Source organism: Neovison vison, chromosome 11 (genome assembly GCF_020171115.1).
Source record: "Neovison vison isolate M4711 chromosome 11, ASM_NN_V1, whole genome shotgun sequence".
Classification (NCBI taxonomy): domain Eukaryota; kingdom Metazoa; phylum Chordata; class Mammalia; order Carnivora; family Mustelidae; genus Neogale; species Neogale vison.
Window position 1 is genome coordinate 47319392 of NC_058101.1, and position 21731 is coordinate 47341122.

General features: G+C 36.6%; 1 protein-coding gene across 4 annotated transcripts in view; it reads right to left on the minus strand.

Moving 5' to 3' along the window:
• The window catches only part of TBC1D19 (TBC1 domain family member 19), a 157196-nt gene extending 135666 nt beyond the window's left edge, over positions 1-21530 (minus strand). For 2 of the 4 annotated variants that reach the window (XM_044225830.1, XM_044225829.1), the window contains exon 1: positions 21314-21530. In XM_044225830.1, coding sequence (XP_044081765.1) covers positions 21314-21412 — 99 coding nt within the window. In that variant the 5' untranslated portion in view covers positions 21413-21530. Of the gene's footprint in view, positions 1-17193; positions 17426-21313 lie in introns of those variants that run through there. The other 2 variants (XM_044225832.1, XM_044225831.1) reach the window with 2 other exon arrangements.
• Positions 21531-21731: the final 201 nt, after the last annotated feature.

Here is a 21731-nt window from a genome sequence, read left to right on the forward strand (position 1 = left end):
CTTTCTTATACACTAACAAGGAAAATACAGAAAGGGAAATTAGAGAATCGATTCCATTTACTATAGCACCAAGAACCATAAGATACCTGGGAATAAACCTAACTAAAGAGGTAAAGGATCTATACTTGAGGAACTATAGAACACTCATGAAAGAAATGAAGAAGACACAAAAAGATGGAAGACCATTCCATGCTCTTGGATCGGAAGAATAAACATCGTTAAAATGTCTATACTGCCTAGAGCAATCTATACTTTTAATGCCATTCCGATCAAAATTCCACCGGCATTCTTCAAAGAGCTGGAGCAAATAATCCAAAAATTTGTATGGAATCAGAAGAGACCCCGAATCGCTAAGGAAACATTGAAAAACAAAAATAAAGCTGGCGGCATCACCTTACCTGATTTCAAGCTTTATTACAAAGCTGTGATCACCAAGACAGCATGGTACTGGCATAAAAACAGACACATAGACCAGTGGAACAGAGTAGAGAGCCCTGATATGGACCCTCAACTCTATGGTCAATTAATCTTCGACAAAACAGGAAAAAATATACAGTGGAAAAAAGACAGTCTCTTCAATAAATGGTGCTGGGAAAACTGGACAGCTATATGTAGAAGAATGAAACTCGACCATTCTCTTACACCGTACACAAAGATCAACTCAAAATGGATAAAAGACCTCAACGTGAGACAGGAATCTATCAGAATCTTAGAGGAGAACATAGGCAGTAATCTCTTCGATATCAGCCACAGCAACTTCTTTCAAGATACGTCTCCAAAGGCAAAGGAAACAAAAGCGAAAATAAACTTCTGGGACTTCATCAAAATCAAAAGCTTCTGCACAGCAAAGGAAACAGTCAAAAAAACAAAGAGGCAACCCACGGAATGGGAGAAGATATTTGCAAATGACAGTACAGACAAAAGGTTGATATCCAGGATCTATAATGAACTCCTCAAACTCAACCCACACGAAACAGACAAACACATCAAAAAATGGGCAGAAGATATGAACAGACACTTCTCCAATCAAGAAATACAAATGGCTATCAGACACATGAAAAAATGCTCATCATCATTAGCCCTCAGGGAGATTCAAATTAAAACCACATTGAGATATCACCTTACACCAGTTAGAATGGCCAAAATTAACAAAACAGGAAACAACATGTGTTGGAGAGGATGTGGAGAAAGGGGAACCCTCTTACACTGTTGGTGGGAATGCAAGTTGGTGCAGCCTCTTTGGAGAACAGTGTGGAGATTCCTCAAGAAATTAAAAATAGAGCTTCCCTACGACCCTGCAATTGCACTCCTGGGTATTTACCCCAAAGATACAGATGTCGTGAAAAGAAGGGCCATCTGTACCCCAATGTTTATAGCAGCAATGGCCACAGTCGCCAAACTATGGAAAGAACCAAGATGCCCTTCAACGGATGAATGGATAAGGAAGATGTGGTCCATATACACTATGGAGTATTATGCCTCCATCAGAAAGGACGAATATCCAACTTTTGTAGCAACATGGACGGGACTGGAAGAGATTATGCTGAGTGAAATCAGTCAAGCAGAGAGAGTCAATTATCATATGGTTTCACTCATTTGTGGAGCATAACCAATAGCATGGAGGACAAGGGGCGTTAGAGAGTAGTAGGGAATTTGGGTAAATTGGAAGGGGAGGTGAACCATGAGAGACTATGGACTCTGAAAAACAGTCTGAGGGGTTTGAAGTGGCGGGGGGGTGGGAGGTTGGGGTACCAGGTGGTGGGTATTATAGAGGGCACAGCTTGCATGGAGCACTGGGTGTGGTGAAAAAATAATGAATACTGTTTTTCTGAAAATAAATAAATTGGGAAAAAAAAATTAAAAAAAATGGTAAAAAATGGTAAATATAACACTTTAGCCCATTATATATTAGCCTAAATATTATTTAAGATTTTATTTATTTATTTTAGAGAGAAAGACAGAGCACAAGCCAGGGGAGGGGCAAAGGGAGAAGGAGAAGCAAACTCCCCGCTGAGCAGGGAACCCCCCCCCAATGTGGGGCTCAATCCAGGACACCTGAGCCAAAGATATACTGACTGAGTCCCCCAGGCACCCTTGCCCTAAATATTTTTATTTCAAAGAACTGTATTTTCAGAAACAAAAACAGTGAGAAAAGAGGCACTGTTTAACATTTCTGCAAATCTCTGATGTTTGGCTTAACTGAAGACAGCCTGGAAACTTCAATCTGCTGTGATATTCCATTTGCAGCACTAGGTTATTTTGATTGATGTATATGAAAAAAATCAGTGTCAAACAGATATGTAACTGGAAAAGGGAAGAGTATTTTAATATCCTTTTTAGATATTGTAGATACTCTCCTGTGATAGTATATCAAAATTTGACTCAAAGTTCCCTAGAAATTAGTTGCACAATAGTATCTGAACCTCAGTAAAGTTTTCATGCTTTATTACATAAACATGTATCACTCTACCTTGCACTTTGAATCAATCTTCTATCTATACATGATTTCACAACATTATACACTGATCATTTTGAATATATTAAGTGATGCAGTGGACACATTTCATTAAATAATATCAAAAAGTAACATTCTTTAACATCACCATAAATATCATCAGAAAAGTCTTTAAAGGGGCACCTGGGTGGTTCAGACAGTTGAGTGGTTGCCTTCAGCTTGGGTTGTGATCCCAGTGTCCTGGGATCAAGCCCTGCATCAGGCTCCCTGCTCAGTGGAGAGCCTGCTTCTCCCTCTCCATCTGTCTGCTTCTCTGACTACTTGTGCTCTCAATCTCTCTGTCAAATAAATAAATAAAATCTTTTTTTAAAAAAAAGAAAAGTCTTTAAGTATTAAGGAACCATCAAATTCACAGTAGTGATTTCAAGTTTTCCAGAATCTAAGTGTCTTTCATCTCTGTACCCTAAGAATCAGCACAATAACTATCACATAGTAAGTACTTCATAAACATGTTCTCAATGAATCCATTTGCACTAAAGATTCCTTAGACCTTCAGCTGCAAAACCCCATGGGAAACACAAGATGATTGGCCTAGTTTTCTGGCATTTTTAGTCCAGACATGAAGATACCTAATAAAAAATAATAATAATGCTACCATACGAAAAAAAAATGTTACAACAGAGTTATCATCCTTAGAGACAGAAACAATTAATTCTAACTGAAGAACTGGAAAAGGGGAACAAAAGAGTATAGGCTAAGTAAAGAGACTGAGTAAAGGCCTGGGGATGTTCTTGTACACTGTCACTTTGTGGAACAGCAAAAGTTCCAAGAGAATGTAGGAAAGAATAAAGTGGAAGATGAAGTTGGAACACTCTCTTCTATTCCCATCTACTGAACTCACCAGTGCCATATTAATATACTTTACAAAATCCTTCATATCTTCACCCTCCTCAAAATACCTCAATGACCCCTTCAATACCTACAGAATAAAAGAAAATTCATTCTGGCATTTATGATCTTCTAAACACCTAGTACTACCCAACGTACATAATCTTATCTTTCGTTGGGAAGAAAAAATCTTCCTCTAGCCTTTTTTTTTTTTAAGATTTTATTTATTTGACAGAGAAAGACACAGTGAGACAGGAAGCACAAGCAGGGGGAGTGGGAGAGGGAGAAGCAGGCTTCTCGCTGAGCAGGGAGCCTGATGCGGGGCTCGATCCCAGGACCCTGGGATCATGACCAAGGCCAAAGGCAGACACTTAACAACTGCACCACCCAGGCATCCCTCCAGAGATTCTTCCAGCTGGTCTAAGAATTAAGCTGACAATAGACAGATTAACAGGAGAAAATAAAATTTAATTTCATTCATATGGGAATCCCACATACATAAAAGGTTCAAAATAGAAAGGTAAAATGAGGTGTATGTGCCATCCTGAGCTAAAGAATGGGGTAGAAGCCTGGGACTTCAAAGGGAAGGAAGGTAATTATAGAGCAGTAAGAAGAGCAGATGTTTCATAATTAGATGTTTGCCCTGCCATATAGATGGGCCACTCAGATAAAATTTATCTCTGGTAATAATTCTTATTCTGGGAAACACCTAATTTAGATTCTTCTAGGTAGTTAAGTACAAAAGTTTCTTTTGAGGCAGCAGAATCTTGATTGCCTTCAGCTCAAAACAGTCCACATACGAAAGTGGCACGTTTTGGGGAGACTTGTTCTGAACTCTTTCACTCTTTAGAAGTGCCCTATAATATAACAGAAACCTTCTGCTTCACCTTCTCACTGTTCCTATATTGTGAATTCACTCCAGTCTTCCCACCTTGAGTGCTAACCAAGCTTTCTCTACCCCCATCTGTGTCCTTTCACTATATTTATATCCTAGTATATGCCTCTGAATTTACATTCTTCTTTCAATAATTAACTGAACACTTCCTACGTGCCAGTTGCTAAATATAAAAAGGAAAATAAGACATGATTCTCCCTCACTCTTGAGGAACCTACAATGTATTGAGGGACATAAAAAGCTGGGGTGCTGACTATTTCAGTCAGTAGAGCATGTGACTCTTGATCCTGGGGTCATAAATTTGAGCCCCACATTAGGTGTAGAGATTATTTAAAAAAAAATAGCTAAGAAAAAGTGTGACAAATAACTGCTCTTTCCTGCATCAATCCACATTCTTCTCATTAACATCACTGTTTTGGATGTTGTCTAATTTTTCCCATCACCACCACGTAAGAGAGGCTCAATTAAAACATACTGAATTGGGTATCTCCATTCCTTCCTAATATTTTTGGTTCTTTATGAAATGGTAGACCAAATCTGTTTCTGTAATCCAAGTAGTCCCAGTGGATATGCACTGTAGCCAGGAATGAGTTTTAGTTACAAATTGGAAATTTTGGCTCTGTACAAGCTGACCATGCCTAATACTCAGTCTGTGTTGTATAATTCAAACCCTGCTCTGGTTTCTCTCACCTGAAGATAGATTCCTCTCTGGTTTTCTTTTGCTGACATCTCAAAGCTGACCCACTTTTCTGCCAGCACTGTCTGTCTTATCCCTCTAATTCCACATCTTACTTCTTAGCCTCCTTTCATAATATACTTTATGCCTGAGCCTGTCTTCAGTTTACATTTAGTAATCAATCTTTTCTCTCTTGTTTCAGCTTGGCCTTACCTAATTCAAAAACCCTATTTGACCTTCTCTAAGCAAGTCAGTCCTGAAATAAAATGCAAAAAGATATACTTACTTATTCAAAGTAAACCCATACTTTAATAGTTATCTTGCCTACCACACCCCGCCCCCAGTACATAAATTCTATGGAAACAAATGCTTCTTATTTTGAAATGCTATATACAATAATTCATTTCCACACTGTTGTTAGAAGATGGGAGAGAGACAGTAAAGTATCCCCCAAACTGAGAAGGTACTTTGATAGTACAACCGCTCTGGAAAACAGTATGGAGGTTTCTCAAAAAGTTAAAAATTGGGTTACCCTACAATGCAGCAATTACGCTACTAGGTATTTACCCAAGGATACAAACATACGGATCCAAAGGGGCACATGCACCCTGACATTTATAGCAGCATTATCAACAACAGCCAAATTATTGAAAGAGCCCAAATGTCTATTGATTGATTCATGGATAAAGAAGATGTGGTACATATATACAATGGAATATTACTCAGCCATCAAAAAGAATGAAATCTTGACACTGCAATGATGTAGATAGAGCTAGAGTGTATCATGCTAAGCGAAATGAGTCAGTCAAAGAAAGACAAATACCATATGATTTCATTTGCATGTGGAATTTAAGAAACGAAACAGAGTAACAGAGGGGATGGAGAAAAAAAAAGACAGAGGAAGGCAAACCATAAGAGACTTTTAACTTTAGAGAACAAATTGGGGGTTGCTGGAGGATGGAGGATGGATGGGGGATAGGACAAATGGGTGATGGGTATAAAGGACAGAACTTACTGTGATGAGTACTGGGTGTTATAGGTAAGTGATGAATCACTAAATTTCATTTCTGAAACCAATATTATACTATATGTTAATTAACTGAAATGTAAATAAAGAGTTGGTATCAAATCAATCAATCAATCAATCAATAAAAAAGAGATACAAGGCACTTTGAGACAAGAAAATGAAACTCCATACAAGTTACATAGAGTTTTGCCAGGTAACTTACTGATGGGGGTGGCAGGCAGATGACAATTCAGGTACCATAGAGCTATTCTTCACAAAGTCTAGATCTTTGTCCACAGATTTTAGAGTGTGACAGAATGTGCAGAAGGGCAGAAGGGCACTATAGTGAGATCAAAGGGTCTGCATGCACTCACAGGCTTTGCATGCACCTAATTAACAGCTAACCTTGAATTGGATCTTGTGGTACAACCTGTGCATCAGAAAGGAGAAAGACTGTTATCTTTATTGGATTCATGGGAGGTCAAAGCAAGCTTCCCCCCATCTTAGCCTTGGTGGGCATTTCTAAGTTATGTATATTAATCTCCAAAGAACCAGAAACACACAGCTCCAAGAAAGAGCATCCAGTGAACATGAACAAAATGAAGGAACAAAGATGGAGTCAGTATTGTGAGCATTCCTACAATTGTCTTACTTTCCAATGTTGAACACAATAAAAGCCATGACAGATACAGGTAAGAAAGACACAGTCCTTGTATCACACCAAACACAGTCAGAGTCCCTGAATTATTAATTTTATATCGACTGCAGTAGTCCAATCTAAAGCTTAATAATATATATGCCAAATCCTACCCTAGAGAGAAAAAAAAAAAAAAAGGAGATGGAAGTTCTACTCATGGCACAGGCCTTTCAATATCAATATATGTTCTAAGGCACCTGCATGGCTCAGTCAGTTAAGCATTTGCCTTCAGCTCAGATCATGGTCTCAGGGTCCCGGGATCAAGCTCCTCTCTGGGTTCCCTGCTCAGGGGGAAGCCTGCTTCTCCCTCTCCCTTTGCTCTTGCCCTCTGCTTGTGCTCTCTCAAATAAATAAAACCTTTAAAAATATATACATGTTCTATCTATGTCTTACAGAAAATATAGTTAATTAAAATTTATTTAAATCCATTAAATTTTCATTTCTTTAAAATAAATGATAAATGAATGTTTCTTCTCTTTTTATAATCTCTAAATTCCTTACAGATGTATACATTTCTAATAATGATAAATGAAGAAACAGTATTTGAAATATAATTTCTTAAGTTTTTTAGTAGGGACATTAGCATTGAGATGCTCTGGGGTTCTAGACTTATGACAGCATCCTATCGATTATATTATTCCTTCTCTCTCCAAAGCTTACCTTCTTTCAGGTTCTTTCTTTTCACAATTCTCTTATTATAATAACAATCAGAGCAACAGGATTTATTAAACACTTAATGGAATGCAAATAACATTTGAGGTTTTATACAACACCCATTTTAAATACAATAATGAATGATACAAAATAACAATGCTGATCTTTGTGCTAAACATCAAATTTAGATTAGGTTATCAAGCTATTGTCTAGAGGATGAACGAGCAAATTCGATTTTAAGAGTAAGTTGACCTCATAACAAAGTAACTCAAGAAAACTCAGAAATCAAAAAAATCACCCCTTTCCAGAAACACAAAATTCCATGTTATCCACTAAGATCTTGATAATTAAACTTTAATCTACAAAAGTATATATTAAAATACAGTTTAATTATACTATTTAAAAAAGGAGTGCTGGGGCACCTGGGTGGCTCAGTGGTTTAAGTGCCTGCCTTTGGCTCAGGTCATGATCCCAGGGTCCTGGGATTAAGCCCCACATTGGGCTCCTTGCTCAGCAGGGAGCCTGCTTCTCCCTCTACCTGCTGCTCCCCTCCTGCTTGTTCTCTCTCTCTGTCTCTCTGAAAAATAAATAAATAAAATCTTTTAAAAAAATTGCTAATAGTGGGGGAAAATTCTAGATATCATTTACATTTCTCTTTGAAATATTCTGTGTGATTTTATTTTTCTAATTAAGTTGAACCAATACTGCTCTAGCATTTTCACAGTATACCAAACAGACAAAATGAAGATAGTACAGAAAAATGCTGGTGGCAGGAAACAGCCCTCACGATTAAAATTGTAAAGGCATGTAACAAATAACCAGTTGTTTAAAATTATGTTACTAAAACTGACTATAGCGTTACTTTTTAAGAGTTAGCTTATTTCTATTAAATGTCTTCATTAGTGGATATAAGCTAAGGCAAAGTTGTCAACACATTTTTTCAGGTTCAAGTTTGTATTAATATTAAAAGATCTGTAATTATATACTTTTAAAGTATCAATCTGTAATATTATGGGTCTTTTACTTTAGGTATCTTAAGAACCAGCCAAATATTAGTTGAGTTCCCATGTAATCATCTCCTTACCCTGCTGTATCTTTCTTTCTCTTTTCTTGCCCTAATTTTTATTATATCAAAGCAATTAGCTGATGTTATATTGCAGACACATTATCCTTTACTTGAAATTCTCTAAAAGCCAACGTTTTTTCATAACTGAATAGGTGGCATAATCGGTCCTGACTTGATTCATTTGGCAGCAAAATCTGATCTGAACTGAATTGGCATGAGACTATTTATAGTCCTTATTTATCACAATTAATGTGAAAATTCATACATTTTGTTGCAGAAATAATAATCTGTATAATTACAAGGTACTATAAGACCATGGGATAGGGATATTAAGTAACACAGAATATGCCTAAATTAACCTATTAAAATTTGAAAAAAATCTGAATTTCAAAAACATTCCTGGCCCCCAGATTTTAGATAAGGGATTACGGGCCTGCATTTACCTATAATACTATCATCTCTCCATGATAGCAGAACTTTATTTTATTCGCTATTGTATCCCCTGGCAGTAGAACCACACCTGACATATACTAAATGTTCAATAAATACTTGCTGAATAATCAAATAAATAATCATATTTAATTAATGTAAGTGGAGTTCAAAATAGAAAGCAACAAAAATACTTCCTCAGGGCTGTAATCTCCAAATAAGGTTATATTATACACGTCTTTAATCTCTTACTTGCAATTCTGAAATACAAAAAGCTTTAAAAATAAAAAGTTTTGTCATTGTTGCTTACTATTTGGAACTTTAAAAAAAATTTTATAAATTGAAATAGCTATTAAGTTATTAGATCTCAAGTTTGAAAAAAAAAAGAAATATTTAAAGGAAAAAACTTTTCCAAAGAAAAGCAGAGTCCCACATAAGACTTTGAATGGTTAGGATGCTTTCCGTAATCTTTTATCACCTAGTATAGTATCTGGCACATAGCAGATATACCACATATGTCATTACAATCAACATTAAAGAAGAATATGGATTTATTCCATTTAATAAATACATGTTGAGCACCTGGCTCATGATGCCAGTCATTTCGGTAGGTGTAAAATACAGCAGCTCAGTGAAGACACACACTTGTCCAGCTTTCATGAAACATATACTTTAATGGGAAAAGCAGACATTTAAAAAATAAATACAAGCATGATAAATATTACAAAAAAGAAAGTTCCAGGTACTATAGGCCACTAAACTGGGAGATTATAGAAGACCTACAGAGCTTAAATGGTTTTGGCTAAAATAGTAGAGTAGGTATGATCAAGGATTTTGACCATTTTTCTAAGGGCCATTAGAAGCCTCAAGGGTTTTAAGCAATCTTGTTTGGACTTTGAAGGATACCCAAGCTCCCATTCACTAAGCACTTACAACGTACCAGGCATATTATCTTCTTCAGTCCTCACAAAATGGGACTTACATTCCCAAGCTGATAAAAGAACTGGTGGCTGATCAGGACCCCTAAATAGAACTAGCCAAACCAAGGGGTGGGGGGAGGAGTGGGGAATCAACTATCTGAAGGTAGAAGAGAACTGCTGAGAGAACAAGAACTACAGTAACAGAAATGGAAAAATATTGATAGATGAACTGCTGTCTATAGCCATGTTTTCCCTGGAATCATTATTGAGCACAGGCAAGAGGCTGAGAATCAATACAAACCCAACATAAAGCAGGGCTACCAACAGTGGACAGAGAAATAAGGACAGCTTTGGCAAACAGTTGGAGGTCTTAAGCACATGGCTGGTTTTGTCCCCAAGAATTTTTTTGAATATTAGAATTCTTTGAAGTAGAAAGTTAAAAATCTAAGGAGGATACCTGTGAAAAAGTATTTTTAACAGTCTGACAAGAGAAAAATTAGAGTTTGGGACCCACAGAGGAAAGGACCTCTAGAATACATCAAATTCTTATTTGAAAACTTTGAAGAGCCAGGAAAGAACTAGAGGAAGATTGGCCTAAGAGGCTAAAACTCAGCCTCAACCCAGAGCATTCCCTAACTGGATTACAATAACCATTGACAAGAGTATCTTCCCAGCGGAGAGGGAACCCTCAATAAAGTAAGATATCACCTACAAGCTATACAGTTTTTCACACACAATGTCTAGCATCACATAAAAATTTACTAGTCATGCTGACTGTAAAAATCAGATAGACAAAAGCTAAGAGAAAATAACACCACAGAAACAGAACTACATGTGATCCAGATATTGGTGTTAACTAACAAGGACTTTAAAATAATTACGAGCTATATGTTTTTTCAAAAAAGAGGAAAAAATGATCTGTTCTACGGTTCTTTTGGTTTCTATTTCATTGATTTCTGCTCTGATCTTTATTAATTCCTTTCTCCTGCTGGGTTTAGGCTTTATTTGCTATTCTTTCTCCGGCTCCTTTAGGTGTAAGGTTAGGTTGTATATTTGAGACCTTTCTTGTTCCTTGAGAAAGGCTTGTATTGCTATATACTTCCCTCTTAGGACTGCATTTATGCATCCCAGAGGTTTTGAACAGTTGTGTTTTCATTTTAATTTGTTTCCATGAGTTTTTAAAATTCTCCTTTAATTTCCTGGTTGAACCATCTTCAGTAAGATGCTCTTTAGCCTCCATGTATTTGAGCTCTTTCCAACTTTCCTCTTGTGATTGAGTTACAGTTTCAAAGCATTATAGTCTGAAAATATATAGGGAATAATCCCAATCTTTGGTACCAGTTGAGACCTTATTTGTAACCCAGTATGTGTTCTCTTCTGGAGAACACATGTGCACTCAAAGAATGTATATTCTATTGCTTTAGGATGGAACACTTTGAATATATCTGTGAGGTCCATCTGGTCCAGTGTCATTCAAAGCCCTTGTTACCTTGTTGGTCTTCTGTTTAAATGATCTGTCCATTGCAGTGAGTGGGGAGTTAAAGTTCCCTACTCCTATTTTATTAATATCAATGTGCTTATTTAATTTTGTTATTAATTGGTTTATATAATTGGCTGCTCCCATGTTAGGGGCATAAATATTTACATTTGTTAGATCTTCTTGTTGGATAAACCTTTTAATTATGACATAGTATCCTTCCTCATATTTAAGTACAGTCTTTGATTTAAAGTCTGATTTGTCTGAAATAAGGATTGCTGCCCCAGCTTTCTTTTGATGCCCATTAGCATGATAAATGATTTTCAAACACCCCACCCCATTTTCCATCTGGGGGTGTCTCTGGGTCTAAACTGAGACCCTTGCAGACAGCACATCAATGGGTCTTACCTTTTTATCGAATCTGATACCCTGTGTCTTGATTGAGGCATTAGTCCATTTTCATTGAGTAAATAAATATTCAAAGATACAAATTTAGTGCCATTGTATTACCTGTAAAGTCATTATTGTTTCTGCGTGTTGTCTCTGTTCCTTTCTAATCTATGTTACTTTTGGGCTCTCCACTTAAAAGATCCCCTTTAATATTTCTTACAGGACTGGTTTGGTGATCACAAATTTGTTTAGTTCCTGTTTGTCCTGGAAACTTTTTATCTCGCCTTCTATTTTGAATGACAGCTCTGCTGGATAAAGTATCCTCGACTGCATGTTTTTCTCATTTAGCTCCCTGAATATACGATGCCAGTCCTTTCTGGGCTGCCAGGTCTCTGTGGATAGGTCTGCTGCCAGTCTAATGTTTCTAGCCTTGTAGGTTACAGACCTCTTGTCCTGAGCCACTTTCAGGATTTTCTCTTTATCTCTAAAATTTGCAAGTTTCACTACTATATGTCAAGGTTTTGACCTATATTTATTGATTTTGAGGGGGAATTCTCTGTGGCTCCTTGTGACTTGAACACCTGTTTCCCCCTTCAGATGAGGGAAGCTCTCTGCTATAATTTGTTTTAATTTACCGTCTACCCTCCTTTTCCTTCTTTCCTCCCTCTTCTGGAATCTGAATTATTCTAATATTGTTTTGCTTTATGGTATCACTTATCTCTCAAATTCTCCCCTCAGGATACTGTAATTGTTTATCTCTTTTTTTTTTTCCCCCTCAGCTTCTTTGTTCTCTATCACTTTGTCTTCTATATCACTAATTCTCTCTTCTGCCTCATTTATCCTAGCAGTTACAGCCTCCATTTTTTACTGCATCTCCTTAACAGCCTTTTTTAAATTTTGACTTGACTAGATTTTAGTTCTTTTATTTCTCCAGAAAGGGTTTCTCTAGTGTCATCTATGCTTTTTTCAAGCCCAGCTGTATCTTTACAATCAGTATTCTGAACTCTAGTTCTGACATCTTACTTATATCCATAGTGATTAGATTCCTGGCAATCAGTACTGCCTCTTGTTCTCTTTTTTGAGGTGAGTTTTTCCATCTTATCATTCTTTCATAACGTGGTTGTTTTTCTATTTGTAGAGTTGCAGCTATTCTTTTCCTTAGATCTCCAGTTGAGTTCATAAGTATTCAGATTGATCTGATAAGTATCTAGCTGAATTCCTGGGATCAAATGAAACTAAGATTTCCTACTCATCCACCATCATAGACAATCTCTCTCTTGAGGGATTTAAATTACACATAAAAGGCATGGCAAAAATAATGAAGGGAAAAAGTCATAAATGAGTAAAATGTTCTAAGTTCTAACATTAGCTAACAGGGAAATAGTAAAGTGATCATTTATATGAGACTATAATCAAAAATAAATTCTGTGACCTCTAGGGTAGCTATTTAAAGAATAGTAAAACACTGTGTAACTATCACATTAATGGACAGAAAAATAAATAATAAAATATTTGAATAATATCTGAATAATCAAAACAAAAGAGGAAAAACAGAATATGAAGCAAATGGATCAAATAAAAAAAACAAATATTAAGACCAATAATACAAACTAAATCAGTAACATATAAATACAAAACTAATGTCAGCAAACTCATTAAATACAAATAGACTAAATAATACAATTATAAGACTGGCTATTAGACTGGATTTTAAAAACAGCTATAAGATGCTAAAGTTTTCAAGAGATACACTTTACATGAAGTAACAGTAGAGTGAAGATAAAAGTATAGGAAAAGTCATACCATGCAATCACTAACTAAAAAAAGCTGGCGTAATTATACTAATATCAGACAGAACAGACTCTATGGCAAGAAACTCACTAGAAATAAAGAAGGACATTTCATAATGATTAAGGGTTTAAGCTATCAAAAAGATAACACAATGTAAATCTTATACAACCAATAAAATAGTCTTACAATATAGAAAACAAAAAAATTGAGAGTATTAAAGAAATAGACAAATATATAATCATGGTGGGAGATTTTAACATATTTCTTACAATTGCTAATAAAACAAGCAAAAAAAAACTCAATAAGATTATAAGAAAGTTAAACAGCATAATTAAAAAGTGGACCTAAAAGGCACATGGAGATAAACCTAACCCAACAGTGACAGTACAAACATTCTTTACAAGTGTACATGAAACATTCAGCAAAACTGATTATATACTGGGTTATTATATACTGGGTTATAAAACTGATTATATACTGGGTTATAAAGCAAGTCCCTAAAATTTCTAAAATATTTAATCAATCAGAGGATGGACATTCTCTGACAACACTAATATTAAGCTGTATATCGGTAACAAAAATAGAATATCTGAATTGCACAGAAATTAAACAATATACTTCAGAATAACCCTTGCATCAAATTAAAAATCACAAAAAATTAGGAAATATTTTGAATGAAAATATGACTCATTAAAACTATGGGGATACCATTAAAATAGTGCTTAGTGGAAAGTATAACCTTAAATGCATATTTTAGAAATGAAGAAAGGTTTCAAATCTTTGATGTAAACTTCCATTTGAAGAAACTAAAAACAAAACAAAACAAAAAACAGTTACTCAATCCTAAGGAATGTAGGAAGCAATTAATAAAGATATGATCCAAAATTAAGGCAAAATCATCAAAGCCTAAACTACTTTTTTAATGAGATTAATAAAATTGAGAGACCCTCAGCAAAACTGTTTAAATAAACACACCACAAAGGCACACATATGAATTACCATTATCAGAAACTGTAATCAAATTTTCAGACATTAAAATAAATGTTTATTATAACAACTTTAGGGCACTGATTTATATCATTTAAATGGAATAAACAAGTTCCTTGAAAAACACAACTTATTAAAAGTCACAATAAAAGAAATAGAAAATATTAATATTCCTATATCTATTAAATTTAATATTATTAAAAATCTTGCCAACACAATATTAAAGAATAAGAACAAAGTTGGAGGATTGATACCACCCAACTTCAACCTATTATAAAGCTACTGAAATCACAGTGTGGTAATGGTGAATGGACAAACAGATCAATGGAATAGAATAGAGACCCAGAAATACCAACACAAATAGAGTCAACTGATCTTTTGACAAAGGAGCAAAGACAACGCCATGGAGCAAAGATAGCCTATTCAACAAGTCAACAAATCATATTCAAACAACTTGACATTCACATGGAAAAAAAAAATCTAGATATACATCTCATACCCTTCACAAAAATTAACTCAAAATGGATCAAGGATCTAAATTTAAAGCCCAGAACTACAAGACTTCTACCAAAAGATAACATAAGAGAAAACCTAAGTGACTTTGGGATTAGCAATTAATGTTTAGACACAAAACCAGAAGCACAATCCATAAAAGAAAAACAATGATAAGATGGACTCCACTAAACTTTAAAAACTTCTTTGCAAAAAAGATATTGTTAAGAGAATGAAAAGACTAGCCACAGATTGGGATAAAATATTTGTACAAGACACAGCTGATTGAAAAACAAAACAAAACAAAATAAAAATCAAAAACGTGTACCCAAATTTTACAACAAATTCTTAAAACAATAAGAACATACAATCTAAAAATGGGCAAAAGATCCAAACGGACACCCACCAAAGAAGATATATAGATGGCGAATAAACATCTGAAATGATGCTCAGTATCATATGTCATCAAAGAATTGTAAATTAGGGACGCCTGTGTGGCTCAGTTGGTTAAGCACCTGCCTTCAGCTCAGGTCATGATTCTAAGGTCCTGGGATCGAGTCCCACATCTGGCTTCCTGCTCAGCAGGGAGTCTGTTTCTCCCTCTGCCTATGCTCCACCTGCTTGTGTATGCTCTCTGACAAATAAATAAATAAAATCTTTTAAAAAAAAAAAGAATTGCAAATTAAAACAACAGTGAGAATATCACAAAACATCTGTTAAAATGGCTAAAATCCAATGCACTGATAACACCAACTGCTGATGAGGATGTGGAGCAACAGAAACTCATTCACTGGTAAAGGAAATGGAATATAGTATAGCTACATTGGAAGATAAGTCGTCAGCTTCTAACAAAGTTAATCAGTCTTACCATACAAGCAGTCATGCTACTTGGTATTTTATTTTAACACAAAAATTTACACAGGAATGTTTTAGCCGTTTTATTCATAACTGCCAAAACTTGAAAGCAACCAAGATGTCCTTCAATAGGTGAATGTATAAATGACCTGTGATACATCCACACAATAGAATATTATTCCCCAAAAAAAGCTATCAAGTCACAAAGAGACACTGAGGAACACAATGCATATTACTAAGTGAAAGAAGCCAGTTTTAAAATGCCACATACTGCATGAGCCCAACTATATAACATTCTTCAAGGTGAAACTATCAAGACAGAAAAGTCAGCGGTTGCCAGAGGCTTGGGAGGAATAGAGCGAGGGATGAGTAGGTGGGGCACAGAGGATTTTTAGGGCAGTAAAACTATTCTGTAAGATACTGAAATAGCAAATATATGACATTACACATTTGTAAAAACCACTAGAACTGTACAACACAAAAAGTGAATCCTGATGTAAACTATGGATTTTATTTAATAATTATGTATCGATTGGTTCACCAATTACTAGAAAGTACCACATTAATGCAAGATGTTAATAATAGGAAAATTGTGCACAAGAGAAAGGGAATATATTGGAAATCTGTACCTTTTGCTCAATTTTGCTGTAAACCTAAAACCATTCTTAAAAAATGAAGTCTGCTAATAAAAGAGAAAAAAAAAAACCTTCCGAAAAGAAAATCTAAGACACACAGTTTATTGGAGAATTCTTTCAAAAATCTAAGAAATAAATAACACAATCTCATAACACTCTTTCAGCGAACAGAAAATAAAAAAGGAGGGACCATTTCCCTACTCATTTTATCAGGCCAGCATAACCTTGATAATAAAGCTTTTCAAAGACATTATAAGAAAGGAAAATTACAGACCTATTTTTCTCATGGACATAGATAAAATCCTTTAACACTTGTTATTGGAGTTCTACTAATACGTAGGATGTAGAAAGCCAGTACAAGAATGTCTCTCCCACCCTAACAATGAGGGGAAAAAAAGGTATGATCTACCAAATCTTATTTTGTTCTTGAACCCATCAGAAAATTGAAGTTGTAGACAATCAAGTGAATTAAATTTCAAAAAAATAACAAGCCTCTCCAAGGACAGAAGGGACTCCAAACTATCTCACCTTTGGCAAAGCAGAGGAGGAAAAAAGCAAAAAAGAAGAAATCAGTTAAAATTTTAACTGTAGTATGTATGTGGGCTAACATTTCAACTTAAAATAACTAAAAGCTCAAAACACATGGGGGTGGTGGGCACCTTCGGATCAGGTCATGATCTCAGGGTCCTGGGAAAGGTCATGATCTCAGGGTCCTGGGATCAAGCCCCGCATCGGGCTCTCTGCTCAGCAGGGAGCCTGCTTCTCTCTCCCCCTCTATCTGCCTCTCTGCCTACTTGTGCGCGCTCTCTCTCTCTCGTCAAATAAATAAAATAAATCTTAAAAAAAAAAAAAAGCCAAACACATGGGGAATTATACTCACATTCATTCTCTTTTCCATGGGTCTCTAGCTGGTGCTCATCCAGAAGAATGGGGGCAAAGCCAGGAACTGCAGAGAGCCCTCTTTTGTGGCACAGGTGCACAAGAAGGGATAAACTGCCACTCTAGGACAGGCATAAAACCGTGCTACCTTTCCTAACTTTCCACTGATTTAAGGAAAAGGCCTTAAACTTCTGAGAGAGGGCTCAGAAAACTTCCCTCTCTGAAGACAAGGCAATAATTAATTGTTTCTGGGGGTGAGATGGATTATAAAATGATCTTCCTCATGGGAATTTAAGAAAAACTCTCCTAGGCCCAGGATCCTACACCAGTAGGATCTACACCAGATCCTACAAAGCCAAGGTAAGCCAGCACTACTGAGGATCAGGAATCTCTCTTTTACCCAACATCAGCAACAAATACAAGGCGAAGTTTTGTTGCCAAGAGGAGAAGAGAAAGGAATGCTGAGAAAGACCCACTCCCAAGGCACACGGACTAAGACAGGACCAGTAGAATAGAGAATGCCTGTACCTACCATGAGCTCAGGACCGATAAAACAAACAGCATTCTACTGCTGAGGAAAAGATTAAGAGCAGGAAGAGAGACTTCTCTCTGTGGCAGAGGCAAACAGAGGCAGACGAAAGCACAGGATGTAGAAAAAACACTGAGAAAAACCTTCCAGTCCTCCAGGGCCCTTTCTAAAGCACAAAGATATAGCAGCCCACCAACTTTGAAGCCTATGGTACACTGAAGCTAATGACAGTAAAACAAAACTCAAGCCTAGCTTGATCCCCAAGTATACTGCCTGAAGCTTCCATACTCAGTCAGCCTCCACGCTCACTTAAACAAAATTGCCCCTCTACTTGACTACTCTAACTGACATTTGTAGAATACCAAGAGCAGAATGTTCATTCTTTTCTTTTCCTTTTTTTTAAAGACTATTTATTTATTTATTTGACAGATTCTTTCTTTTCAAACGCACGCAGAACATTCACCAAGAAAAACAAACTGAATAGCCCTGCATATGTTTTTTTTACTTAAACTTTTTATAAAAAAGTTTCCCACCAAGAAAACTCCAGGCCCCAGTGACCTTACTGGAAGTCTACCAAGTATTTAAGAAGGATAATAATATTAATTCTATACAAATTCTTCCACAAAATAGAAAGGAGGGAACACTTTCCAACTCAACTTATGAAATCAGCATTACCTGATAACAAAATTAGATGAAGATGTTAAAGCTACAAACTAATATTTTTCATGAAAATATTCACATAATCTTCAACAAAATACTAGCAGATCAAATCAAGAAATATATATATATATATATATATATATATATATATATAAAGGATGATGCATCAAAACCAGTGGAATTTATCACAGGAATGCAAAATTGGTTCAACATTCAAAACCAATCAATATTATTTTCCATATCAACATATTAAAAAAGAAAAATCACATGAGCATCTCTACAGATACAAGAAAGTACCTAACAAAATCCAACATCCATTCATAATAAAACTCTCAAAAAACAAGGAATAAAAGGGAGCTTCTCAACCTAATAGAACACATCTAAACACCACTGCAGCAGAGACACTAGGCAGTGTGACAAAGCAAAAAAAAGAAAAAAGAAAAGAAAGAAAGAAAAGAAGGGAAGGAAGGAAGGAGATGAGAGAAAGGGAAGGAAAGAAAGAAAAGGCATACAGATTGGAAGGAAGAAATAAAACTATCTTTATTCACATATGACATATGCTCTTAGAAAATCCTATGCAATCTACAAAACTGGTACTATAACTAATAAGTAAGTTTAGTGAGGCACAGGATACAAGGTAAATATACAAATATCAATCATATTTCTGCATACTAACAATAAACAACTGGAAAATGAAATGAGAAAAAAATCAGCATTTATAATAGCATCAAAAATATTTAGGGGAAAATCTAAACAAAATATTTGCAAGATTTGTATACTGAACTATAAAACACTGACAAGAAAAAAAAAACAAAATAGAAATAAAGAGATAAAATATGTTTATAGGCAGAAAATTCAACACTGTTTACATGTCAATTTTCCCAAAATTGATCCACATATTCAACATAATCCCAATCTAAATCCCAGCAAACTTTTTGTAGTAATTTACAAGATGACTCTAAACTTTAATATGGAAAAACAAAGGATGTAGAATAGTCCAAACAATTTTGAAAAAGAGAAACAAAGTTGGAAAACTAATTATCTGATTTCAAGACTTTCTATAAAGTTACAAAAGTCAAAACAAATAGATCGGTGGAGCAGAGCAAAGAGCCAGAAATAGGGGTGTGTGTGTGTGTTCTAAATCAATTTTCAACAAAGGTACCAACGAAATTAGTGGAGAAAGGATAGGTGTCTCAACATAGAGGTATTAGAAATAGGTGTGGTACTGCACATCAATCTATCTGTATCAAAAAATTAACTTAAAATGGATCACAAACCTAAATGTAAAATCTGAAACTATAAAAATTCTAGAATGAAACATAGAATGAAACAAACATTTGAGACTGTGGGTCAGGCAAAGATGTGTATGTAGGGCACAAAAAAACACAAATCATAAATGAAGAAACAGGGCGCCTGGGTGGCTCAGTGGGTTAAGCCGCTGCCTTCGGCTCAGGTCATGATCTCAGGGTCCTGGGATCGAGTCCCGCATCGGGCTCTCTGCTCAGCAGGGAGCCTGCTTCCTCCTCTCTCTCTCTCTGCCTGCCTCTCTGCCTACTTGTGATCTCTCTCTGTCAAATAAAATAAAACCTTAAAAAAAAAAAATGAAGAAACATTAAAAAGTGGTCATCGAAATAAAAAAAAATTTGCTCTTTGAAAGATCTAGTTAAGGGAAAGATATGCCACAGATTGGCAGAAAATATCTGCAAGATGCATGTCTGATAAAAGACTTGTGTCATATATAAAGTATCCTTACAATCAAACAATAAGAGAACACCATTTTTTTTTTAATGGGCAAAAGATTTGCACAAACTACTTAACCAAAGAAGATATTAACCTATGGTAAGATGCTCAGTATCATTACTCAAACAGGAAATGTAATCAAAGCCACGATGGGCTATCATAATCCTACCAGAGGAATGTAATTAATAAATAAAAATTAATTTTAAAAAAAGCTGATACCAAGCACTAATTAGGATGCAGAGCAACTGAAACTCTCATAATTGCTGGGAGAAAGGCAAAATAATACAGCCACTTTGGAAAAGTTTGGCAGAGTCTCATACAAGTAAACATACACTTACCATTCAACTCAGCAATTCCCACCTAGATATTTATCCAAAAGAAAACAAATATTCAAGCAAAAAAACCTGTATCAAAATGTATATGTCAGTTTTATTCATAATCTCTATAACTGGAAACAACCCATAGCTGTACCGGAAAATACCCAGCAACCGATGAATGGATAAACAAATCCTAGTACATCCAAACATGAAATATTACTCAGCAGTAAAAAGGAACAGAACTAGCGAAATACCAACAATATGACTAAATCTCAAACACATGATGCTAAGTAACAAATACGAAAATTCACAAACGGTACGATCCCGTTGACAGGACATTCACACAAAAAGGCAAAGACCAACCTCTGCATCCCAAGAAACCTAGCACCTTGGGAAAATACTCCGTGAACCCTGGATGGGGAGAAAGAGGAAGAAATCACTGCAGGGAGGACAGAGGGCAAGAAGGCGACCGACTAACGGTGAGCCAAAAAAAAAAAAAAAAAAAAAGCACCTGGGGGCCAAACGCCCTCCAGGACGAAAAATGTGCGGGAAGGCGTGGCCTCATCCGTCTCTACTGATTCCAGAAGCTTAAAAAAATTAGACCCTGGAAAGGACTATGGTCTCAATGAACAGCCTCAGCATGCTCTGGCCTACAGAAAGGCGGGGTGCGCCCCACCCTTCTTTACAAATCGGCCACCCCACGCGCGAGGCCGGGCAAGTGGAGCTTGCTCCCGCAAGGGAAGCGTGTCCGTGCCGAGGAGCGGAGCCGGGAGGACCAGCAGCCGGCTCCCGCCCAGGCTAGCGGGCGGCAGGCGGAGCGCAGGCATCCCCGCGGCCCCGCCCGTCTCCGTCCCTTCCCGCCCGGCCTCACTCACCCAGGCCTGCCGTTCCAACTGAGCGTATAAATTGGAGCCCTTGAGCTTCTGGACTATCTGGGCAATAACGAGAGACAGGTCCGACTCCTCCTGCAACATTTCCGCGGCCCCAGCCCGCCCAGCCGCGGGGGCAGCTGGCGCGGGGAGAACGGGCTACGGGGTCTCTCACTCGGGGCCAGTGACACTTCTCCGGGAGGTTCTTACGCCGGGACTCCTCCAGCGGGCGTTACCAGGCAACTGCCGGGCCGTGAGTCCGTTCCTCTCTGGTCCCCCCGGCGGCTGAAGGTCCCAGCGCCTCAGTTCCGCTGGCGGAAAAAAAAGACCTCGTGGGGGTAGCTTTTCAAAAATTCCATTGTTCCTGCTTGGTTTACATCGATAACGCCCAAGAAGAGCTCTTTTCTCCAGGACTGCAGTGCGT